The sequence below is a fragment of the Kogia breviceps genome, chromosome 12, assembly GCF_026419965.1.
Source record: "Kogia breviceps isolate mKogBre1 chromosome 12, mKogBre1 haplotype 1, whole genome shotgun sequence".
Taxonomy (NCBI): domain Eukaryota; kingdom Metazoa; phylum Chordata; class Mammalia; order Artiodactyla; family Physeteridae; genus Kogia; species Kogia breviceps.
The window spans coordinates 66,715,792-66,742,791 of NC_081321.1; the positions used below are offsets into that span (position 1 = coordinate 66,715,792).

At 36.8% G+C, this 27,000-nt stretch overlaps 1 protein-coding gene across 9 annotated transcripts in view; it reads left to right on the forward strand.

Annotated features, from left to right (window-relative positions):
- The window catches only part of ACSS3 (acyl-CoA synthetase short chain family member 3), a 160,286-nt gene that overhangs the window by 88,089 nt on the left and 45,197 nt on the right, over positions 1–27,000 (forward strand). For all 9 annotated transcript variants that reach the window (XM_059081640.2, XM_067009821.1, XM_067009820.1 and 6 more), the window contains 2 exons: positions 4,501–4,652; positions 15,728–15,831. In XM_059081640.2, the coding sequence (XP_058937623.1) occupies positions 4,501–4,652; positions 15,728–15,831 (256 nt within the window). The remainder of the gene's footprint in view (positions 1–4,500; positions 4,653–15,727; positions 15,832–27,000) is intronic.

A 27,000-nucleotide genomic window follows, 5' to 3' on the forward strand; every position in this document is an offset into this window, starting at 1 on the left:
ACTTCAGGAAAGAAGAAGCCCATCTTTAAAAAAGGTTATGCAGGCACTTAGTGCATATTTCAAAACTCACAAAAGGGTAAAGAGTGCAAATCTCACTGCCCTCTGTTTCCAGCTGTCCAATTTCTCTCACTTGGAAGCAATCAATGTCTTGTTTACAATAGTTCATTCATATATAAGCAGTGTCTTTTCTTTTTGTATACAAACAGCATTGTACAAATGGTATGCACACTATTCTACATTTTGCTTTTTTTACTAAATAATATACCCTGGAAAATTGCTTATGTTTTAACCACTCTCAGGTTTAGATGTTGCATGTCCAAACTTGCATCCCTTGATACCAGGCATGTAGTAGGAACTCAACAAATGCTATTGTCAATTTCATCACTCTTCCTAAATAAATAAGCTGACACTGCTGCACCTGTATGCTGAAATGAAATTCAGGACTAGTCCGTAAGGGATTTTTGCTGTCTTCACCTTAGAACTATAGTAAAAACATGCCTTCCATGACATTCTCAGAAGTAGTGTTCAAAAAGCGACCAAATGTATTTCAAATCCTGCCACAAAAAGAGGCAAAAACTGTAGTTGACTCAAAAATTTTATGTCAAAGTCTGAGAAATCACAAGTACTGTTGACCCCCAAGCCTTGAATAAACTGAAATCATAGGATTAATAATAAAGCAATTTTTTTTTTACTCAAAAATTTAATTCTAATGTTTACGTATACCTTTGTTTTAAGTTGTATTTCACTACTTTCCTGTGTTGAAAACTTAACCTCACTGGAAATTGTGTGAGAAGTCTAGGCATTACCTGGTTTTCTAACTCTGAACTTACATCTGTGGTCCATTAATATGAACACATTGAAGCAGTAAGTGGTAGACTATTATAAGTGAAGGTTAATTTTACGATATTTGGTATCTGAAGAGAACTGTCATGTTCTCTGTGCTTTGTACCTTTGCTAACCACAATATAAATATAAGCAGTTGATATTTTATGGATCTCTGATGTTAAAAAATCATGATTTATAACAGCTGAAAGCTCATAATCTCTGCTTTGCCATTTAGGGATTGCTTTCTGCCTTTGTTTTCTGGGCCGCAATCAACACTGTAGACTTTAGAGGCAGGGAAGCAAAGCAACTGGTAATGACATGGATTGAGTTTTAAAGAGATTTTAAGTTAGCTGCATTACTGCTTTGGGTGTATATGTTGTTTGTTAAAAATCCCTATAATCGTAGAGTCTTATTTTAAAATTGAATAGGTTTGGGGCTATTGCCCCTTACTGAATATGCAAGTTCTGGAGTCAGTGTCATTTTTTCCAAGCAGCTCAGCATACTTAGTGTGTTACCGGTTACTTTTAAAAAGCATTATAAAGGAGTCATATCGCTTATGTGTGCATGCATGTCTGTGTGTGCACGTGAGCCTATGATGTGCAGGAGGGCAGGAGAGAAGAGTGTTCGATCAAATCAATAAGGCATTGAGTCATCTGCATTTAGAGTTCATAATGAAAGAGGCTTACTGGCGTTGCTTCAGTTTTCTGAAGCTGCTAGTGGTGATAGATGCTGAGAACATATGGGTCCTACGTTTATCACTGTAGTCTTTCCCTTTATTAGACACAAAATAGCTTATAGCACTTGCTATGTAATTTTTAATAATATTACTACACGGTCTCCCCCCCCCAATTACTAGAGTGTAAGTTCCCTTAGAGCAGGACCTTACCTGGCTTGTTCAAATAATTATTCCCAGAATTTAGAGAAGTGTCTAGACCATAGTAGATGACCAATAAGTATTTATTAAATTAATGAATATATTAGCACCGTTTAATGTATTATGATTGTTTGTATGCAAACAATGGTTTCTGATGAAAGATCTTATTCTCTGCTGTATTTGCTGAGATGTTTATATCATTCAGAGCCTAATGTTTGTGTTAATCAGCAGGCTGTTCTGGGGAACAATAATTTCTTTGATGTATCATAACTTAAATTTTAATCAAAATTCGAGATCAAATAGAAGTTTTAAGAAAATAAAATATATAAATATTAATGTAATTCCAAAATAAGGAAATATCACTCATTGCCTCAAATGATCTTCTGGGGCATGGACAATAAAAGACAAAACAACTAAACCTTTCTTAATTCAACTGACTTACAAAAAACATTGTGAGCTCTTATGCATCACTTCCATTAGTATCCTAATTGTAATGACATGTTATTTTGATTTTTTATGCTCAATAAATGTAATATTGCTGGAAATTTGGTGCAGGGTCAGAATTGCAACAGTAACAATTTTATATTATCTATAAAAAGTATGGTGCAGTTGTTAACCATTATTTCTAATTATTGTTTCATTATCATTAGATACAATTAATTTGAAAGCACTATAAAATACATCAAATTGTGCCCTCCATGTAGGTGGTCATTATGGTATAGCATTTTCATTATGACACTAATAGCATTCTTTAGTGAGTATATTCTCATTGTCCCATGATGCTGGCACTGCAGTGGAATTCAACTCTAATGGGCTATAAAATATCTTTCTTCAGTAGAGGTCAAACCATCTTAAAATATTACCTCAGTGCTTTTAGCTTATCGGAATCATATTGGAAAAGTGATTTATTCTTATTTAGTAGGCAAGAAAATGGCAGCATTGACAGGGCAAGTCAATTGCTTAAGGTCAGTTGACAAATCATTTTTACGCAGGTGAGGTCAAGTTTCCAAAGTCACAATCTACTGCACAAGGTGATCAGTGCCTAAGACAGATTTGAAGAAATAAAAGTCAAATGTTTACCTCCCTTGGTTAGAAATAATACAGTTAGTGCTGATATGCTCAAGGCTTCAAAATTTGTGAGTTAAATTATATACATGGGTTGCCAGACTGTATCTGGCAGCTTTTTACACTATGCCAATGTGTTGACCTGTATGGGATAGTAATGAAATAAATTGAAATCAAGTGTTTTGGGATAGTTGTGATAATAAAAATGAATTTCTAGTTGCAACAGATATCTTCTTTGGTATTAAAAGAGCATGAGAAGAAGCAACAATATAACAAAGAGGTAGTAAAAAAAAAGGAAAATATAACTACATTAAAGAATATTTAGGGTAACTATTAAAACAATAAATGTAAAAACTAAATAGTCTCTAGCAAATATCCAATTAGAAGTGGATAGTGAATCAAAATAATTAGATGGCTATGGTTGGCCTCATATTGTCATCCACTCCTTTATTATTCTCTATTTGGGGAGACCTCTGAGTTGACTTCTAGCAAATTTTTTCTTTCCTGCCTTCCTCTCCTCTCCTCTCCTCTCCTCTCCTCCCCTCCCCTCCCCACCCCTCCCCTCCCCTCCCCTCCCCTCTCCTCTCCTTTCCTTTTCTTACCATAGTTCAGTGTTTCTCAAGTGTGTTTTTCAGAATACAAGGTCCATGGGATGCTCAGATGGGGGATGTGGACAAAGTTTAGGAAACATTACATAGAGTCACTCATCTCTTAGAATTTCCTGATGTACTTTAACACTTTTTAGTCTCAAGAAATGGTCCAAAATAGGAAACCTGTTTACCCCAACCCCTTCCAAAAGGATTTGACTGTGAAATATATATTATATATATATTAACATTCCAGACACCTGACTTTAGAAACAAAGGAAGAAGTACCAGTGATGAGAATGTATTGAGGAATGAGGGGATATGGTTGGGCCAACATAGATTTTATGGGACACTTTGAATTTTTGCAGAATTACTGATTTATTTATGCCATGCTCATTTTCCACTTTGCAGGAACATCAGTTAAAAAATGCTTTGTGTCATTTTGAACTGTATAGTCTATAAAAATTGTTAAATTTTTATGAATGGATTATCTTTTGAACATGCATAATATCATTTTGGGGCTGTGGAAAACCTACATATTTTGAGATATCTTATTGGATTTAAAAAAAAATTCTTAGAAATTGCTTTTCTTGGAGTGAGACATTTTATTGAAAAGGTCATTGCTCAGAAATCACTGTGATTCCAGATTTTTCTGTCTTCTCATATATTATGAGAATTGCTATTGTCACTTTTAATAGCGATCATGGAAAAAGTTTAATATTAGAAATTCATAGCAACCACATTTCTCATATAATCTGCCAGACAAAACAATGTATTTAATTGCTTGGAAAATACAAGACTGTTTTATGTTATTAATTTGAATGTGAGATATATATATATATATATATATATATATATATATATATATATATATTTCCAGTCCTTTATCTTTCAAAACTTATGAAAGGAAAAGTGCAATTTGAAAATCTTTTAGGATGCAGTATTGGAGCAAATGGGCTCTCTGATGTCTGGGCATTTGGTTTGTTTTGTTTATCATGGAACATGGGAATATTTTAAAACTAAGGTAAATAGTTTTAATGTTGAGAACTCAATTTTGTTAATATTGCTGTGTTAAATGTGTAAGTATTGAACAGTCAACGAAATATGAGACATTTTACCCAGTGACATTTTAAATGAATCTCTTTGTAGGGGAAGCCTGTGGGAACACCAGATGCTGGTGCTTATTTCCGTGTGCTCGCGGAGCATGGAGTAGCTGCCTTGTTTACAGCGCCAACTGCAATTAGAGCAATCCGTCAACAGGACCCTGGGGCAGCCTTGGGGAAGCAGTACTCTCTGACAAGGTGAACTCGGGATGCACAGGGCAAATTACATTAAAAACTGCAATCAGAATGAATAACTGAACACTATATATTTTTTTCTATCACTGCAGTACCACTATGGAAAGAGCCAAAGGTTCTGAATGTTAAGAATGACGGTTCTAAACGTATCTTTGAAATAGTTGGAAATTTAACTATACTGTGAATATTTTTAAATACCATATTCTGTTTATTTCTGTTCAAATTTTATCAAAATAGTTCTCTTTTTTTTTTTTTTTTTTTTTTCTTGTGGTACGCAGGCCTCTCACTGCTGTGGCCTCTCCCGTTGTGGAGCACAGGCTCAGCGGCCATGGCTCACGGGCCCAGTCGCTCCGCAGCATGTGGGATCTTCCTGGACCGGGGCACGAACCCGTGTCCCCTGCATCGGCAGGCGGACTCTCAACCACTGCGCCACCAGGGAAGCCCAAAATAGTTCTCTTTTTTTAAACTACTCAGCTTATATATTTTCCTTAAAGTAAAATGCTAAGTGTAACTTAAAATGAGTATGTGTATATATATATATATATACATATATGTGTGTGTGTGTGTGTGTGTATATATATATATATATATATATACACACACACACATATATATAACATCTGTCTTTTGAAAATAGACTGATAGTCTAAATAGAGGGAAATATTATTTGATTTCACTTATAGAGATAAAACATGGAAACTATAGTCCAAATTACCTATGTTGAAAGAGTGAAGGGAATTATTTTTCTATTGTTTTGTAATAATGTGCTCTGAATAGTTTAGGTATTTTTGTGCTGGTTTATTGCCATTCATTTTAGTTTAATGATATGTGTATTCAAAGATAATTATAGCAATTTGTGTCTTCAAGGCAGTTTTCAACATCGAATCTTATTGAACCTTTTTGAAATAGGTCACTGCTACATGAACTAAAAGTATTTTGTAGTTTCTTCAAGTCAAAAGTGGGTTTGAATTAAGTCAGTTTGAATTTTTTAAATTAAATGCCAGATGTTATGAATTTTATGCTGCTATGGCCCAAGAAGGGGTTAAAACTGGTATCATACAGCAATTGCAGATATAAGCAAGAAGATTTCAGTTTGGGCAGGGTCAGTGGTTTTGTTTCTTTTTCCTCTGTTTTTTTTTGTTTGTTTGTTTTATGAAAAAATGTATCCGGATTTAGGATTTACATAAAATGTTCATAAAATGAGCATGCAATGTGTTCATAAAATGAATCTTCTATTATATTTCTATTCACGCTCTCTTTGTTCCTTTATTCACTACATTTCAACTTAGTTTTCTCCATTTCAGTCAAAAGCATAGAAATATAGGTTTTGGTAAAAACATCTGAGGCTATGTATCGTCTCCACGTCTTAAGACAATTCCAGGGCTTTTGAAGAAAGTGACTGTTGTTCTTGCAGTGTCTCTTTTCTGACAAATGCATTCTGATTACAGGACATGTAGATGTGTGACCAGCAAGCTAAGGTCTCTTGTTTGCTGCATCATCTTTTCCCATTTATACATGGGTTTTAGATGATAACCTTTACTGGGTTTTTTTGTTTGTTTTTTTGCGGTACGCGGGCCTCTCACTGTTGTGGCCTCTCCCACTGCGGAGCACAGGCTCTGGACGCGTAGGCTCAGCGGCCATGGCTCACGGGCCCAGCCGCTCCGCGGCATGTGGGATCCCCCCAGACCGGGGCATGAACCCGTGTCCCCTGCATCGGCAGGCAGATTCTCAACCACTGCGCCACCAGGGAAGCCCTGATAACCTTTACTGTAAAGGCAAGAACCATTTCTAATTTGCCTGAAATATAAAGCATCAAACAATACCAAATGAATACCTTTTATTTTTGAATACCTGTTAAAACATCACTCTTTCAAACTAATAGGTATAGACATGGAGTATGAGATTTTAGGGTAAGAGAAATTGCAATAAGTTCCCCCAATCATGCCCCTTTGTCTTTAGGCATATAAGTTTTTCATGATGATATGAACCTATGTTTTTAATAGATATTTAGGAATACAGACTCTATAAACTGCCTCAGTTATTCAAATGACTACTATTAATAAATGCAGACACTTGCTGATCACCTACTATGTGCTAGGCATAAGCACTTAAAGTTTGTTATCTCATTTGGTTATAACAATAAGTAGGAATTGTGATTATTCTCATTTTACAGATGTGTGAAGTTAGGGCCAGAGAGTTTAAGTAACACTTTAGAAAGAAACTAACTCAGGTGATCTGACTAGAGCCTACATTCCTAGCTAAATTCCATGGACTTACTCTTCCTATGAAAGGTAAATTAGGAAACAGACTTGACCCAGGCATTCTCGTCATTCATGGCATAAGTGCAGCTTTTCCTTTTCATATATTTGTAGTCTATACAAATAATACCTTCACTGATCTACTTTGATAGATTCTCACTTGTGGACTAAAGAGAATGTTAGAAACAGAAGGGACCTCCAAAATCCAACTATCTCACTAGGCAACCAAGGTCCAAGAAAAGTTGTTTGGGTTAGAGACAAGAGAGAACTCAAGTTAGAGAACCCAAGTCTTCTCATACAGCTATACTTTCAAGTTTATATTTACGTTCAAGACATTTCATACTAATTTACTGAATGCACGTTCTCTTGATATTGTAATTGCAGGCTCGTGATTGATTTTCAGTTTGCTTATCTCTTCTTCTATAGAACATTTTAAGTGATGAAGTTTTCTTTTTAAAATGTTACATAGCTCATTAAAGATTGTTTTAAAATAAATTTAAAGATGTTCTCCCCAATTTAAGAGGGTACTCTGAAATAGGTAACTAACCAGACTGTAAGTTCATGTTATCAGACAACTAGAGTTTGGAAAAATAGATGAGAAATCATCTGATGTAATGATTTCATTTCACAGTAGAGAAAACTTTGGTACAAAGAGCTGAAATGACATTCCCAGGATTACAAAACTACCCTGGGGCAAAGCTGGGACTAGGCAGTATGGTGTGGTAATTTAGATTCTGACTCTGGAGTTAGACTCCCTGGGTTCAAACCTACCATTTACTGGCTGTGTGACCTTGAGAAAGTTATATAGCCTCTCTGTTCTTTTCTTTCTTTCTTTTCGTGGACTATAAGAGCAGTAATAGTGCAAGAATATAATGAAAATAAAAGGTACATAATCCATGCAAAGCACTTGGAACTGTTCATAACATAGACTGCCTTAGCTGTTATTATCATTTTCTGCTTTCTAATTCACTGCTCTTTTTTGTCACATCATAGTGATTTATTTTCCCATGATCTTCTAGTTCAATTTTAGTAAAGTTAGAAAAATTTCTGTGCTGGGATTTCCACTCAAGATAACACAGTACCTTGTACTTTGATGCAGCCTTTCTTTTCCCATTACACAGCAATGAGAGATAATATGAAAAACAAGAAGCAGAGCATCAGAGCTGAGCTGAAAAGTAAACTTTTCTGTGGACTGGAAATGGATTAGGTTTGCAAAGCGGTAAGGGTGGCTGACGCCAGAGGCTTGCTAGGTGTACAAGCATGCATTGGCAGAGTAAAGGGACGCAATATTACCCTGCTTAGGTCATGGAGTCAGAGCTTGCTCAGTGATTGAGGATGGGGTGTTCCTCCCCACTCAGGAAAGGAGGCTGATAATAATAACTCTCAGTTGTTTTCTGGGACTATGACGTATAGCAAGCTTTGGTCTAGGTATCTGACTGAGACAAAGCAACCAGAGACTGAACCAAACTGCCCATCTGTCATCCTAGAATAGGATCTGTGATATCCTGAGTATCACTGTGGATTAATAATTCTGAATCATCATTATGGCATTGGACCTCTAGAGGATAGTTATATCACTCACAAACCTATTGAACAGAGAAGGTGAGCATAGGAGAGAGAGAGAGAGAGAAGGAGATAAAAACAAAAACAAAGAACTTCTATTTTGAAAAGAGTGTGGGAAATAAAATTCCAAACACACAAAGAACTCTAATGCTAATAAATTCAACAGAACATGGATTCATTCCAACTGAGATTAGTTTTGTAATATAGCCAAATCAAACTTGAAAATAAGTATGTTAAGGATAATCAGTCATAAACTAATAACTCTTATGTAAAATTATTAAACTTGGGTATGAAAAAATTAAAAAGTACAATGGATAGTGTAAACTAAATAAATGAAACAAATATATGGGCACAAGGAAAGACTGTTAAAAATTACAGGATATTATTAATGAAACTACCTAGCATGTAAAACAGAGACAAAGTAAAACATCTGAAAGAACAGTTAAAGAGACTTGGAGGGAAGAATAGGAAACTACAAATGTATCTAGTAAGAATTTCAGAAGAAAATGGAAGAATTGTTAAAAAAATGAAAGTTGAAGAGCCAATAATTGAATATGTTACTGAATTGAAGGAAGATGTGGATCCTAGTTGGAAAGTGCCATCCAAGTACTAAGAAGGTTAAACATAAGTAAATCTCATTGGACAAGTCATTTGAAAATTGCAAAACATGAACTGAGGCTGTAGATAAAATCCAAAAAACTACCAGAGGAATCAACAGAGCACCAAAGAGGAAAATCCAAACTGATGCCAATAGATGCTAGATGACAATAATGAAAGATCTGCAAAGTTCTGAGGGAGAATTGTTAAACAAAAAATTTTTATTGAAGACTGAGGGCACAATAGAAAAATGTGCATATGGACAAAGCTAAGAGAACTTAAAAACCAGAGACTTTCTTGACAGGAAAAATGCACACAGGGGAATGGTATGGGATATGAAAAAGCAGCAGCAAAAACTGATGAAATATGTTGTTGAATTTATATAGTTGTTACTGTACTAATTATAATTGGATATTATGTTTAAACAGAAGCCAAAATAAATGCAATAAATAACTGTAACAAAATGGTGGAGAGTTTTTTCAAAAGGTAATTTGAATTTTCTAGTGGGGAGTAATAGAAGAAAACAGAATGAAGGAAAGATGGAGATAACCACAGGGACATTGATGGAAAAAAATAATGATGTTCTGTTGTGTGAACTAGAGTTGATGAGGCATCACTGAAATAATCTATTTTTATTTAATTTCTGTTGGCACAAGTGAAGAGTAATATTCTCTTGTTTGGTAGTTTATGGACCTTGAAAGAAATGTTCATTTTAGTTTTCTTCTGCCCCTACTTTATTACCTCAGAATTCTTCACCATAATCTATCTTTGGCTTTTTATCCATTACTTTGCAGCTTCCTGTGTATTTTGGAATAAAATTAATTTAACAACATTACCATTTTTCTGTTTCTCCTTTTGCTTAATTTTCAACTTAATTTGAGTATTAAATTACACTCAATTTTATATAGAATTGAGGAAAGAGGTATAGGTCTCATTCACATTAATCTCTCTCCCCCTTTTTTCTACTCTGGGTATTGTATATTGTCATTTTGTTTATCCTTTTAGTATTATTCATCTGGAAGTAGATTCATCTTTCCATGTGTTACCATTATCAGAGCACCTCCCTTATATTGAATTAGTATATAACAATGTAGAGAGGCATTATCCAATAAAACTGATGTCTACAATATAGTAGGTACCAGCCACATGTCACTGCTGAACTCTTGACAAAAGGTTAATACTATGAAGAAATTGATATTTTTAATTTTTTTCAATTTTAACTAATTTAAATTTTAAATAGCCAGAGGTGACTAGAAGCTACCATATTGTACAGTGCAGAGACAGGACATATATAATTAATATGGGTAAATTTACTCTCCAGAGAGTCCAAATTACTGTGAAAAATGCCTAATTTTCACTTAAAATTTTTTTTTATTGTGGTAAAAGTCATATAATATAAAACATACTATTTAAATCATATTTAACTGTGCAGTTCAGCGGCACTAAGTATATTCACATTGTTTTGCAACTCTCACCATCATCCCTCTCCCAAATATTTCACCTTCTAAACTGAAACTCTGCCCGCATTAAATACTAACTCCCCATTCACTTTTATGAAATGAAATTGTAAAAATATATATTTTTTTGAATTTTTTAATATGGGGCATTTATCTGTTTGTAATATTAATAAAACAATGGCAAGGTCATTAATGAGAAACTTCACTGTTGAAAAATGTTTCAGTTCCTTTTCTGCAAGGCTAAAGGACTAAATGTTCTTTAAAAAATAAGAATACAACTCTTGCTCTTAGGCATGAGTTTATCTTTATCTTATAATTTATCTTTCAATTATAGATTTATACTAAGAGTTTTTAAGTAATCATTTGGTTATAAAAATATAAAATTACATATCATGGTTTTGTTTATTGTGAGGAATTAGGAGTTAAATAATATCGGATTAAATATTTATTAGAAGATTTTAAATTGTCAGTCATGTCTTATTCCTGAATTTTATCTTTGTTTATAATATCATACCTTTCTATTTTGCTTATTAGCGCCATTATGAAGATTGCTATCATGATGATACTAATGTAATGAAAATATAAGAAGAAAGGCAATAGAAGTGTAATGCAAAACAATAATAATACTACGTTTAAAGATATATAATGCTGAAATTTATCATGAGATAAGGAATCAGTGCTATGCATGGTTTTTCATTATTACAATCAATTAATTAAATTAATAGAAGTTTACTTGGCTAGGGAAAAAAGCCAAAAAATTAATTAAAACTTGTAAAGATGCTGGTAATGTCAGGTATTAATTATCCCTGGATTAGCCAAAAGTTATTTTATATTGTGTGCTAACATTTTTTAAGTGACAGTATTTTGCATTACATTTTCATTAATAAATATTTTTGAAATTCTAGGTCTTAAGTTTCATATATAAACTAATCACATGACTGTATGGATCATCCAGAGCTCTTTGAAGTAATCTGTGGCTCGGCAGATGATGGAAATGTGACCTCTGATATCCATAAAACACTTCCTTTTGGTTTTTCTTTGCCTGTACTGTTGGAATCAGCCAAACCTAGCATTTTATAAATTTTAATACAAATCATCCAAATGCACAATATTCTTTTTTTTTCAGACAGCAAACTATTGGAAATTTACTTCTGCCCTTAAAGAAAAATTGGGGACTAATAAATTGTGTTATACATGTGCTATTACAAAGAAGGAAGGTGGAAAAGGTACAATATGCTCCAGAAAATGATTACACCTTCAATGAAATACAAAGAATAGCTCCTCTGTTGGTTAGTAAGAAAACCATGCTTGAAACCCTTTGGAGTCATAAACGGCAAAAATACAACAAAAATCCCAATATGTACATATAGATGTGTGTGTTCTTTCTGTTCTTCAAATTTCCTGTGATATTATACAACAGCAATATGATATTTTAAAGTTAATCTATTGATAAAGTGTGAAACATGTATCAATGATCAGTCGTTAAAGGTGTCTGTTTAGTACAGTTTAAGGCAGCACAAAAGCAAGGAATAGTGGACATTTTCATTCAGTCTTTTTTGCTTCTACAGTTTGTCATGGATAGCCATGTTTTCCTCCTAATCATGTTTTCTTTAATGTTACTTTTATTTAGGGTCAGTTATTTGAGAGTTTGGGTTTTTGGTTTATTTATGTGTTGGTTTTTCTTCTTCCAGTGACATACAACGTATTCCTAAAAGGCTTTTCAAGGAAACGGGAATTGTCAGTAGTAGTAAGTCCCCTTGTTCAGACCTCCTAGATAATCCCCCGTCTCCACCTCCACTTTTTTTCCCCGGGGGTCCCCGGCAGCTTCCTGGGTTCAAGTCTCACCATCTCTTTGATGGCAGCAGCCTCCCAAAGCCAGGGCCCCTGGGCGCCTGCCCTGACCTTCCTTCCGTCCTGCCCACTCCTGCCAGTGGCTGTCTTCCTAAAGCAAAAATCTCACTGTGCCACTCTCCTGCTTAAAATCTTTAATTGGCTTTTTTAACATCTTTATTGGAGTATAACTGTTTTACAATGATGTGTTAGTTTCTGCTTTACAACAAAGTGAATCAGCTATACATATACATATATCCTCATATCCCCTCCCTCTTACATCTCCCTCCCACCCTCCCTATCCCACCCCTCTAGGTGGTCACAAAGCACTGAGCTGCTCTCCCTGTGCTATGCGGCTGCTTCCCACTAGCTATCTATTTTACATTTGGTAGTGTATATATGTCCATGCTACTCTCTCACTTCGTCCCAGCTTAACCTTCCCCCTCCCCATATCCTCAAGTCCATGCTCTAGTGTCTGTGTCTTTATGCCCATCTTATCCCTAGGTTCTTCATGACCTTTTTTTTTTTTCTTAGATTCCATATATATGTGTTAGCATACTCAGCCATAAAAAGAAACGAAATTGAGTTATTTGTAATGAGATGGATGGACCTAGAGTCTGTCATACAGAGTGAAGTAAGTCAGAAAGAGAAAAACAAATACTGTATACTTTAATTGGCTTTAATTAGCTTCTCACCACCTTCATGGAGAAATCCAAATTCCCTAGAAAACTCTATAAGCTCCTTCATGACAAGGCCCACGCCTGCATCTCCAAATGGCATCACTTGTTTCTCGTTTACCCTAGAAATGCATGATATTCTTAATCATAGAAGTTTAAAAAAAATCAGGAAGCTAATAGTTTGAATAAGATACAATTAAAATATGTTCATATTTTTCAGTCATAAGATTATCAACAGTATGGTGTTTATATTTTTATTTTGTCTTGTTTTTACATAGCATCTAAAATCATAGATGTATCAACATCATTTTAAACTTTAAAACTTTACACTCATTTCTGTTATACGTTAACTTACTTTTTTTCTCAGTAACGCTGTTTATTTTTTCATTTAAAAAAAATTTAATTTATTTTTATTAATTAATTAATTTATTTATTTTTGGCTGTGTTGGGTCTTCGTTTCTGTGCGTGCGAGGGCTTTCTCTAGTTGCGGCAAGTGGGGGCCACTCTTCATTGCGATGCGCGGGCCTCTCACTATCGCGGCCTCTGTTGTTGCGGAGCACAGGCTCCAGACACGCAGGCTCAGTAGTTGTGGCTCACGGCCCAGTTGCTCCGTGGCATGTGGGATCTTCCCAGAACAGGGCTCGATCCCGTGTCCCCTGCATTGGCAGGCAGATTCTCAACCACTGAGCCACCAGGGAAACCCTAAATTACTTTTATTTTTTTAAAAATTTAATTTAATTTTATTTTATTTTTTCCGGTATGCGGGCCTCTCACTGCTGCGGCCTCTCCCGTTGCGGAGCACAGGCTCCGGACGCGCAGGCTCAGCGGCCATGGCTCACGGGCCCAGCCGCTCCGCGGCACGTGGGATCCTCCCAGATCGGGGCACGAACCCGCGCTCCCTGCATCGGCAGGCGGACTCCCAACCACTGCGCCACCAGGGAAGCCCACCTAACATACTTTTAATAGCTTAATGTGTTACTATTTATTTCATCCTGCTGGAACATTTCTGTCTGATGAGGTCATAATTGATAATCCAAATTTTAATTTCAAGCAAGTTATAAATGAATACATATTTTATTACCAATTTTAGCTTGAATTGAAAATATATATGTAGTTTGCTTAAAGTTTAAGTACCTAAAAGTCCTAGGTATTTTGATTGATACCGAGGTCATAAAGATGAACGATCCTAAGGAGCTCACAGTCCACTGTGAGAAATAGGCAAGAAGCAAACAATTATAGAAGGAGATATATGTTTGTATCAGAGGCAGGAAATGCATGTTGTTGGAACACAGAGTGAGAATATTTGAATCTTCATCAGATCTTCATGAAACGATGTAAGTTAAGGGAAGGGTACAAAATCTTCTGTGGCTATACTACATTGTTCAGGATGGGTAGGCAGGTTTTTGTTTAATTAGTTTTTATTTATTTTTTTATATTTTTGGTTTTGATTTTGATGATAATGAATTAACTCTTATACTCACATTCTTTGGGGTTTTTGTTTTGAACATCTTTATTGGAGTATAATTGCTTTACATTGTTGTGTTAGTTGCTGCTGTATGACAAAGTGAATCAGCTATACGTATACATATATCTCCATATCCCCTCCCTTTTGTATCTGCCTCCCTCCCTCCCTATCCCACCCCTCTAGGTGGACACAAAGCACCGAGCTGATCTCCCTGTGCTATGCAGCTGCTTCCCACTAGTTAGCTATTTTACATTTGGTAGTGTATATATGTCCATGCCAGTTTCTCACTTCGTCTCAGTTTACCCTTCCCCCTCCCCGTGTCATCAGGTCCATTCTCTACACCTGCGTCTTTATTCCTGTCCTGCCCCTAGGTTCTTCAGACCCTATTTTTTTTTAGATTCCATATGTATGTGTTAGCATATGGTATTTGTTTTTCTCTTTCTGACTTCACTCTGTATGACAGACTCTTTGACAGACAGTCCATGGGGGCATTGAGAATAGAAGAAAAAAAATAGTCATTCTCTCAGTGAACCACCAATAGTGTCAACTCAATTCTGTTTTTCCTATTTCATCCTTTCTACACTGTGGCATGATGTTCCCCACAAAGGATTCTTCATCTCTTAGTAATCATATATTCCTTTTGATAGGAGACTTTTTAACCTGGAAGGCCACAATGGCATTTCTTTTAAAATTACTTATCTTTCCTAAATATGTCCTTGGACTGGGGGAAATACGTGTTGAAATAATAATAATCTTTACCACAGTAACTCATGAGAAGGAGTAAGCACATCATATTTGTGAGCATATTTGTTGCCTTAGCTGCTACTCCAGAGTGTATTTTTGTGTATAGACTTAGGTAGAATACAGCAATCAAATTTGGAGCTAAAATTAACAGAGATAATGTCAAGGAGGAAAAAGGTTTTTCATTTTTGATTATTAGGTGAATATGACAGATATATTACAAAGATCAACTCAGTTGCTCTTCTCAGAACTGAGAAGCTGTAGCTGTGAATTCTACTTTTGAAGCATCTCTCTCCAGTGCTGTGCTATGCATTTAGTTATACCGCGTCCAAACAAATAACGCCTCTAACCATTCTACAACCATTCTACAGTGTTTTCCTCTGACAGAATTAATGTGATTAGATTCTACAATGTTTAAAAGAAGGTAGAGGAAATTATTTCAGTTTATTTTCAAGGAATAATTTGAATTCACTCTCTCTCTAACATTCAGGTTCAAAACATTATTTGTGGCTGGAGAACGATGTGACGTGGAGACCCTGGAATGGTCCAAAAAGGTCTTCAGAGTACCTGTCCTAGACCATTGGTGGCAAACTGGTGAGCATTTTCCAAACATGTACATAAATATTGCAGACATGCTCAGAGGCACTACAAGGATAGGAGGAAATTTTGAATTATGACCATCAGGCACAAACTCAGAAATCAGATGGTTCTGATTTTGATAGACATAACCAATTCTTTGATTATCTTTTTGTTAAAAAGTCTTCTTAAATGACATTGATGCTACCGTTCTCTTGGCCCCTGGGTATAAAGCCATGAAGACCACTTTTGCTTCTCATCCTCTTTGCTTCATATATCCAGTGAGTCACTAAATCTCAGATTTCCCTTTGGATTCATCCCATCTTCAGTACAACTATTGGCTCTGAGCTGCAGCAGCCACACTGTCATCTAACCCTGATTTAGATTATCCTCATCACTCATCTCTGTGCTCCCTGCTTTCCTATAACCCTGCACACTGCTGCAGGAGTACTTTTTTAAAGCACTGTTTCTTTTATAGGATTTCCTGTGGTCCTCTGGCTCTTTTCTTATGATCAATAAAATCAAATCTCTTCTGCCTAGTACTCAACAGACAAATGTATTTTTCACCAAAACGCTTATCATTATATATGTAATTTATTTATTTACTTATTTATTCTCTATTTTCCTCCCACTAATTGATCCTTGGGAAACAGCTTGTCATATTAAGTGGATAGAATAAAACTTTGGTAGAGATAAAAAAAAGACTTTCTGCTGCTTCTTTTGAGGAATGATTGTGTACATATGTGAAAGTAAGTAGTTTACCTGGAATCTGTTTTCTTTGTCACCGATGATAGTGATTTTGTTGGCTTTTCCATTTGGCCCACCGAAAGTAGCTATGAATTATCAGAGCCTTTACAGCCTTCCTATGTGTATATTTCAGTTCAGTCCTACTCAGTTCAACTAATTAGATCAACAATTGTATATTAGTATTTTCAGAATTTCCATCTTCTGAGCATTTTGGGCAGGGCATCAAATTTGGATTAAAAAATTAATAAAATTTCTAGCAAAAACTAGGTCTGATTTTAAAAATTATAGCAAAAATTAGGTCTGATTTTAAGATCTAGAAGATCAAGTGAGCAACTAAAACTGAAGTTCAGTGTTTAATATTTTAGAACTCTTTGATTCTGATAAATTATACTTATATTTTCTTGGATATTGTTCTTTTGGAAAATGTGTTTTCTATATTCATTATAATATGAAATATAAAATGAATGATCAGAGCAGAATACATGTTCTTTAAATAAGATGCAAATCAGAAAGAAAGTTTCTGTTCTCTGTAATTTGATTTGCTAAGGGAGAAATTTCTTATCTAAATTCAGATTTGTAACTATTTGGGAAATAAAAAAAAGGTAAGATTCAATTTGGAGAAAGAGCAGTGCTATGTGTAAAATACATAAAAAAACAAGTGAAGAATTATTGCCTCTGCAAGGAAGAGTGTTTATTGACTTGATGAATCCCCTATTCATCCAGAAAGTTCTAACAGTTATTTTTCTGGGCATAAAGAGGAAAATATTTTATCACCTTTAAGATGGTTTTCCAAGGTGGTTTTCCTTTCCTGGTCAACATACAACTTGTTTCCAATACACAGTGACCTTACACAAATGCTTGCAGAAGAGTTCTGTTCCCCACCTCTGGCTCCATTAAAGGTGACTATGCTAAAGCTTGTTGAAGGCAACCAACACATTAATAAATAAAATTATGATTCCTTTACTTTTTCTTATTGATATCATTGCACATAATAGCCTGTGCAGATGTATGTAGTTAGTGCATCCTGCCTTACAAGAAAGCTCACTGAATCCTGAGAAGCAAGCATAAGAGGTCTCTGGTGGGTACTGAGTTCCACAGGAATTTGCAATTTTTCTTTGACGTATTGTTCAGAAGGAATTAGTAGACGCATTAAGTCAGTGTTCTTTGAATGGCTGCTCATTGCTGTGGAAAACAGAGTGGATTTCTACAAATAATGATGGATTCTTTCCATCCCCCACATTTAATTTTACAGCATTTGATACTGTGTCCAACTGAAGTACACAAATACGTAGGGATAGGTATGTAGGTAGGTAGCTAGCTAGCTAGCTAGGTTAGGGGTTTTGTCCTTTATAAAAGAAATTTATCCTACATGGTGGAGGTGTCTGCTACTAACAGAAAATTTAGTTAGAATCTTTATTCATTTGCATAGAAGAAATCAGTTCAGTATTTTCAAAGTTGTATGTTGTGGTAAATAATTGCAAAGTGATACTGAAGTTTAATATTTGCAACTGTTCACCTTTCTTAAGGTGATATCAGATTAATGGGGGGAAAGGCAAGCACTTTATGGGTTATTATTATTATTATTTTAAACATCTTTATTGGAGTATAACTGTTTTACAATAGTGTGTTAGTTTTTCCTTTACAACAAAGTGAATCAGTTATACATATACATGTGTTCCCATATCTCTTCCCTCTTGCATCACCCTCTCTCCCACCCTCCCTATCCCACCCCTCTAGGTGGTCACCAAGCACCGAGGTGATCTCCCTGTGCTATGTGGCAGCTTCCCACTAGCTATCTAATTTATATTTGGTAGTGTATATATGTCCCTGCCACTCTCCCACTTCATCACAGCCCACCCTTCCCCCTCCCCATATCCTCAAGTCCATGCTCTAGTAAGTCTGTGTTTTATTCCTGTCCTACCACTAATCTCTTCATGACATTTTTTTCCCTTAGAGTCCATATATATGTGTTAGCATACGGTATTTGTTTTTCTCCTTCTGACTTACTTCACTTTGTATGACAGACTCCAGGTCCATCCACCTCATTATAAATAACTCAGTTTCATTTCTTTTTATGGCTGAGTAATATTCCATTGTATATATGTGCCACATCTTCTTTATCCATTCTTCTGTTGATGGACACTTAGGTTGCTTCTATGTCCTGGCTATTGTAAATAGAGCTGCAATGAACATTTTGGTACATGAGACTTTTTGAATTATGGTTTTCTCAGGGTATATGCCCAGTAGTGGGATTGCTGGGTCGTATGGTAGTTCTATTTGTAGTTTTTTAAGGAACCTCCATACTGTTCTCCTTAGTGGCTGTATCAACTTACATTCCCACCAGCAGTGCAAGAGGGTTCCCTCTTCTCCACACCCTCTCCAGCATTTATTGTTTCTAGAGTTTTTGATGATGGCCAATCTGACCGGTGTGAGGTGATATCTCATTGTAGTTTTGATTTGCATTTCTCTAATGATTAATGATGTTGAGCATTCTTTCATGTGTTTGTTGGCAATCTGTATAACTTCTTTGGAGAAATGTCTATTTAGTTCTTCTGCCCATTTTTGGATTGGGTTGTTTGTTTTTTTATTATTGAGCTGCATGAGTTGCTTATAAATTTTGGATATTAATCCTTTGTCAGTTGCTTCATTTGCAAATATTTTCTACCATTCTGAGGGTTGTCTTTTGGTCTTGTTTATAGTATCTTTTGCTGTGCAAAAGCTTTTAAGTTTTATTAGGTCCCATTTGTTTATTTGTGTTTTGATTTCCATTCCTCTAGGAGATGGGTCAAAAAGGATCTTGCTGTGATTTATGTCGTAAAGTGTTCTGCCTATGTTTTCCTCTAAGAGTTTGATAGTGTCTGGCCTTACATTTAGGTCTTTAACCCATTTTGAGTTTATTTTTGTGTGTGGTGTTAGGGATTGTTCTAATTTCATACTTTTACATGTAGCTGTCCAGTTTTCCCAGCACCACTTATTGAAGAGGCTGTCTTTTCTCCACTGTATATCCTTCCCTCCTTTATCAAAGATAAGGTGACCATATGTGTGTGGGTTTATCTCTGGGCTTTCTATCCTGTTCCATTGATCTATATTTCTGTTTTTGTGCAAGTACCATACTGTCTTGATTACTGTAGCCTTGTAGTAGACTCTGAAGTCAGGGAGCCTAATTCCTCCAGCTCCATTTTTCATTCTCAAGATTGCTTTGGCTATTCGGGGTCTTTTGTGTTTCCATACAAATTGTGAAATGTTTTGTTCTAGTTCTGTAAAATATGCCAGTGGTAATTTGATAGGGATAGCATTGAATCTGTAGATTGCTTTGGGTAGTAGAGTCATTTTCACAATGTTGATTCTTCCAATCCAAGAACATGGTATATTTCTCCACCTATTTGTATCATCTTTAATTTCTTTCATCAGTGTTTTATAGTTTTCTGCATACAAGTCTTTTGTCTCCTTAGGTAGGTTTATTCCTAGATATTTTATTCTTTTTGTTGCAATGGTAAATGGGAGTGTTTTCTTAATTTCACTCTCAGATTTTTCATCATTAGTGTATAAGAATGCCAGAGATTTCTGTGCATTAATTTTGTATCCTGCAACTTTACCAAATTCATTGATTAGCTCTAGTAGTTTTCTGGTAGCATCCTTAGGATTCTCTATGTATAGTATCATGTCATCTGCAAACAGTGACAGCTTTACTTCTTCTTTTCCTATTTGGATTCCTTTTATTTCTTTTTCTTCTCTGATTGCCGTGGCTAGAACTTCCAAAACTATGTTGAATAAGAGTGGTGAGAGTGGGCAACCTTGTCTTGTTCCTGATCTTAGTGGAAATGGTTTCAGTTTTCACCATTGAGAACGATGCTAGCTGTGGGTTTGTCATATATGGCCTTTATTATGTTGAGGAAAGTTCCCTGTATGCCTACTTTCTGCAGGGTTTTTATCATAAATGAGTGTTGAATTTTGTCTAAAGCTTTCTCTGCATCTATTGAGATGATCATATGGTTTTTCTCTTTCAGTTTGTTGATATGGTGTATCACGTTGATTGATTTGTGTATATTGAAGAATCCTTGCATTCCTGGAATAAACCCCACTTGATCATGGTGTATGATCCTTTTAATGTGCTGTTGGATTCTGTTTGCTAATATTTTGTTGAGGATTTTTGCATCTATGTTCATCAGTGATATTGGCCTGTAGTTTTCTTTCTTTGTGACGTCTTTGTCTGGTTTTGGTATCAGGGTGATGGTGGCCTCACAGTATGAGTTTGGGAGTGTTCCTCCCTCTGCTATCTTTTGGAAGAGTTTGAGAAGGATAGGTGTTAGCTCTTCTCTAAATGTTTGATAGAATTCGCCTGTGAAGCCATCTGGTCCTGGGCTTTTGTTTGTTGGAAGATTTTTAATCACAGTTTCAATTTCAGTGCTTGTGATTGGTCTGTTCATATTTTCTCTTTCTTCCTGGTTCAGTCTCTGCAGGTTGTGCATTTCTAAGAATTTGTCCATTTCTTCCAGGTTGTCCATTTTATTGCCATACAGTTGCTTGTAGTAATCTCTAATAATCTTTTGTATTTCTGCAGTGTCAGTTGTTACATCTCCTTTTTCATTTCTAATTCTATTGATTTGAGTCTTCTCCCTTTTATTCTTGATGAGTCTGGCTAATGGTTTATCAATTTTATTTATCTTCTCAAAGAACCAGCTTTTAGTTTTATTGATCTTTGCTATTGTTTCCTTCACTTCTTTTTCATTTATTTCTGATCTGATCTTTATGATTTCTTTCCTTCTGCTAAATTTGGGGTTTTTTTGTTCTTCTTTCTCTAATTGCTTTAAGTGCAAAGTTAGGTTGTTTATTCGAGATGTTTCCTGTTTTTTAAGGTATGATTGTATTGCTATAAACTTCCCTCTTAGAACTGCTTTTGCTGTATCCCATAGGTTTTGGGTTGTCGTGTCTCCAATGTCATTTGTTTCTAAGTATTTTTTGATTTCCTCTTTGATTTCTTCAGTGATCACTTCGTTATTAAGTAGTGTATTGTTTAGCCTCCATGTGTTTGTATTTTTTACAGATCTTTTCCTGTAATTGATATCTAGTCTCATAGCATTGTGGTTGGAAAAGATACTTGATACGATTTCAATTTTCTTAAATTTGCCAAGGCTAGATTTGTGACCCAATATATGATCGATCCTGGGGAATGTTCCATGAGCACTTGAGAAAAATGGGAAGGGGGGAAGAAAGGAAGGAAGAAAGGAAGAAAGAAAGGGAGAAGACAAAGTAGAATAAAGTATAGTTATTAAAATAAAAAATAATTATTAAGAAGAAAAATTTATATTAAAAAAAACAGAAAAACGGGTCAGTCTAACCCTAGGACAGATGGTGAAAGCAAAGCTATACAGACAAAATCTCGCACAGCAGCACACACATACACACTCACAAAAAGAAAAAAAAGGGGGAAATAATAGTATATCTTGCTCTCAAAGTCCACCTCCTCAACTTGGGATGATTAGTTGTCTATTCAGGTTTTCCACAGATGCAGGGCACTTCAAGTTAATTGTGGAGCTTTAATCCGCCGCTTCTGAGGCTGCTGAGAGAGACCTCCCCCTCTCCTCTCTGTTCGCACAGCTCCTGGGGTTCAGCTTTGGACTTGGTCCCGCCTCTGCGTGTAGGTCGTCCGAGGGCCTCTGCCCTTTGCTCAGACAGGACAGGACGGGGTTAAAGGAGCAGCTGTTTGGGGGGCTCTGGCTCACTCAGGCTGGGGGGAGGGAGTGGCACGGGGGCGGGGCGAGTCCGCGGCGGCAGAGGCCGGCGTGACGCTGCACCAGCCCGAGGCGCGCCGCGCGTTCTCCCGGGGAAGCTGTCCCTGGATCCCGGGACCCCGGCAGTGGCGGGCTGCACGGGCTCCCGGGAGGGCCGGTGTGGAGTTGGTGGCGGCAGCAGCAACCTTAGCATCCCACACCCGTCTCTACTGTCTGTGCCGACAGCCGCGGCTCGCGCCCGTTTCTGGAGCTCCTTTACGCGGTGCTCTTAATCCCCTCTCCTCGCGCCCAGGAAGCAAAGAGGGAAGAAAAGGTCTCTTGCTTCTTCGGCAGCCCCGGACTTCAACCGGACTCCCTCCCGGCCAGTCTTGGCGGACTAACACCTTCAGGCTGTTTTCACTCTGACAACTCCAGACCTTTCCCTCCGATCCGACTGAAGCCTGAGCCTCAGCTCCCAGCCCCGCCCGCCGCGGCGGGGGAGCAGACAAGCCTCTCGGGCTGGTGAGTGCCGGTCAGTACAGATCCTCTGCGGGAATCTCTCCGCTTTGCCCTCCGCACCCTGTGGCCGAGCTGTCCTCCGCGGCTCCGGAGCTTCCCCCTCCGCCACCCGCAGTCTCCGCCTGCGAAGGGGCTTCTAGTGTGGGGGAGTCTTTCCTCCTTCACGGCTCCCTCCCACTGGTGTAGGTCCCGTCCCTATTCTTTTGTCTCTGTTTATTCTTTTTTCTTTTGCCCTACCCAGGTACGTGGGGGAGTTTCTTGCCTTTTGGGAGGTCTGAGGTCTTCTGCCAGCGTTTGGTGGGTGTTCTATAGGAGAAGTTCCACGTGTAGATGTATTTCTGATGTATCTGTGAGGAGGAAGGTGATCCCCGCGTCTTACTCTTCCGCCATCTTTTCCATTATTCTATGGGTTATTATTAACTCTTAGAAAAAAGAAAGAAAAATTTGATAATTCTAGCACATTTTTGAATTTCCTAACATTTTACATATCAAATAGTTGGTCATACACTTCCCCAAGAGGTAGATCAACAAAACCTGATAACATTTGAAGGAAGGTTAAGCTTTGCCCAAAGGAATATTTTTCTTTGTGTAAAATTTCGGGCTTCCCCGGTGGCGCAGTGGTTGGGAGTCTGCCTGCCGATGCAGGAGAGGGGGGTTCGTGCCCCAGTCCCGGAAGATCCCACATGCCACGGGGCGGCTGGGCCCGTGAGCCGTGGCCGCTGAGCCTGTGCATCCGGAGCCTGTGTTCCGGAACAGGAGAGGCCACAGCAGTGATAGGCCCGCGTACTGCAAAAAAAAAAATTTCAAGTCTTCTACAAGGTTGCTGTTACTTGTTATTGACTTAGAAATTGATATTATTTTATACAATCGCACACTTTTATGAGCCTTCCATACAATGCATAATTTATGAATTTGCACTCTGATTACATTAATATACGTGTACAAATGAGTTGTTAAGAAACTGTGATGTGTAATTTGGAATTAGTAAGGGGTATGTTAAGTAACTAAAATGTATGAGTGAAAATTGATTAGTTCCTGTGACTTGGGCTATAAGAAGGTACTCTGTAGTCAATCCATTTATATTACAATGTTGTTTTTGTTACCCAAGTGAAATTTGTATTGGCAACAACAGATTTCTAGTGATTAACATCCTCTTTTGATCTGTTAATATCAACACTCTTTGATGTCTGATTTAAATAATACCTAAGATTCTAAATTGAGAACTAATCTGTGGAAAATCCGAGAACAGATCAACTCCTTGTAGGGGCATTTTAATAAAGAAGTGTCTCTGTTCAACACCACTGAAGCATTAACCCCTTGTTTTGGATTGTAATAATGTAAACATTTAATGCTCTCATGACGGAAATTGGTCTTGCTAAGTTTATATAGGAGAGTTGTATATATTTGATTCATAATTCTGGGTAATAGACAAATTGTCATTTACTCAGATGCTTTATCTTCATAGTAATTTATCCATAAGATGGTGGAAGCATCTGGATTATTGACTGAATTTTTCATTTTTTTAAATAGGAGTTAAGAAATAGAGGTGCTACAATCATAATTTGAAAAGGGGAAATTAAGAGAATTGATAATTGTTCCCTTAAGATATGATAATTTGTGTACAAAGAAATAAACAGCCAGAACTTCATTATCCTCAGTTGTACAATCACCAGATAAAACACTGTACTGTTATAGATCATTTTTAGTACTAAGATGAGCTTTTCCAGAAATCAAACAGCACAAAGAAAGAACTGTCAGTGCAGTGCATTGTGTCCTTTGCAAGAATTTTCTTTTCTTATTTAAGATGCCTATGAAGGAACTGTTTTCCTTTTGAGTGAATCACCTAGTACAAAAAAAAAAAAAAATTAAACAACTAAATACTAAAACCCAAAACATAGTAGACCTTATCCCTTTTTGAAGTTTCCTCCTTCCTTTTTCCCTTCCTTCTTTCCTTCCTGCCTTCCCTTCTCTTCCCTTTCTTTTTCCTTCCTACTTTCTCTCTTTCCTTCCTGTTTACTATAAGATATGGCACTAGTTTAGAAATGACTGCAACAAAAAAGTTTGGCATCCCACTTTGTATTGTTATTTAATTTTATGTAGAAACACTTTATTCTTTTACTTTCTATCAGTCACTTAAATAAAGATAACAACTGCAACTGTTAGAATACTCAAGTTCCACAGTAGCTTTTATAAGGGACAACTTGGTGAAGGGTTTAGATCAAAAGAATCAGTGATTCTTTCCACCTGCTAGCAGAACAAATTGAAATGAGGTGATGACCATCAACTTGAGTAGCACTGGGTGATTTTGTTGTTTGTTTTGTTTCCATCACTTTAATGGAGGAGTAAAATTCTTCCTAGAATTTTTAAAACCCCTATGAGGGATTTCAATGAGAAAATGGTAATCTCCTAATGGATTGAGACATTGGTGGCCATTGATCTTACTTTATCTGCCTTGAGCCATCTTTGCTGAGTTCTCATATCTTAAAGTAATCACAGCATTTCTCTCTCTGTTTGATTGAACTGCTGCAGTTTTAGTTGCAATTGCTAGTTCTGAAGTAACTATGTTCAATATATAGCCTAAATGCTCCTCCTTTGAGGAAGAATTTGATAATTCTGGATTTTACTAAAATGGACCCACAGGCTCCAGCAAACTTCAGTCATGCTGGTTCTTTTTTTTTTTTTTTTTTGCTGTACGCTGGCCTCTCACCGTTGTGGCCTCTCCCGTTGCGGAGCACAGGCTCCAGACGCGCATGCTCAGCAGCCATGGCTCATGGGCCCAGCTGCTCCGCGGCATGTGGGATCTTCCCGGACCGGGGCACAAACTCGTGTCCCCTGCTTTGGCAGGCAAACTCTCAACCACTGCACCACCAGGGAAGCCCCATGCTGGTTCTTAAATCAAAATCATTGATCCTAAAGGCACACACGTCCTAATACCATATTATTAAAATGTGTCAAGGCTACTTGACCTGATAATCCTTATTTTTGCACTGTTTGGTAGGATATACTTCCTGAGGATAGACAATTGGGACAAGAGTTCTAACCCACAAAAATTGGTTAAGCTGACCAAATTCAGTCCTTATCCTTAGGTGTATCTGGAGAAGATCCATTAGCCCAAGATGTTTTAAAGGCAGCAATACCTTTTATTTATAAGAATCAAAACCACAAAAAGTAATAATTCATTAAAGTTTAATAACAGTTATCCTAACCAGAGATCTCTATGAGAAATGATACAGGCTCAAATATAGTACTGTCTCATTCGTCCTGGGTAGGCTAAATGTGATTTAAGACTTGATAGGTAGAGTGTCAAAGTTTAAGCCACATTTTTTTCTGGATCGTCCTCTTCCTTGGTTACCCTTCCATTTTCACACTTTCCACTTTCAGGCATCTGAACTGATACACTTACTGAAGAGGAATTTCAGTTTGTCAGTGTGTAGTTCTGAGTTTAGTCTGTGACAGGGTATTCTCTTCATCCCTGGAATTCCACATTGGGTGTTTTATGTCTCTTGTTATTTCTGCCTTTCTTTAAACCTTGTTACACCTATGTGCTAGTGTGTGACTTTCTTCCATCTTAAACATACCTAGCTTGTGCCCCATGCAAAATCCTGTATGTTTTCCTGCAAAATGGCTTCCTAGGGCTAAGGGATAAAAAGCTCTGTATGGCTGACAATACAGTGAGCAAAGTATCTTCTTGGTGACTTTATCTTGATGACTCTATCTTTAATTATTCAAAAATCTGTACTTTGTGGTTTGAGTGCCAATAGCCACTAGCATACATTCCTTTGGTTGCAGATCTTGAAGTAAAATATTTCTATATACAACCAAATGCTGCCTTCCTAGGTTTTACTTTTCAACTGTCATTCCCTGCTTTCTGGGTTTTACTTAATGTTTTCTGAGCCCATCAAATTCGGACTGAGTTGGTAGGGTTTGGTTAAAGTATAGGCCTGCATTTTCAAAGACGGTGCATTGAAGTAGACTTTTGAAATACATACTGTGGAACTCAGGGTTAGACTTGGATAGGCAGTGCCATTGCCCCATGAACTGGCTTGTCCAGGATATACTCTATGATGCTTTCAAATAGTACAATGTAAAGAGTCTTTAGTCATATGAATGAATCACTATTGTCTGATGAATTTTGTTTTTCCCAACAGAATGGTCAAAAATAAATTTATCTCTTTTTTTCATTCACGGCGAAAGAAATTGTAGATAGTTT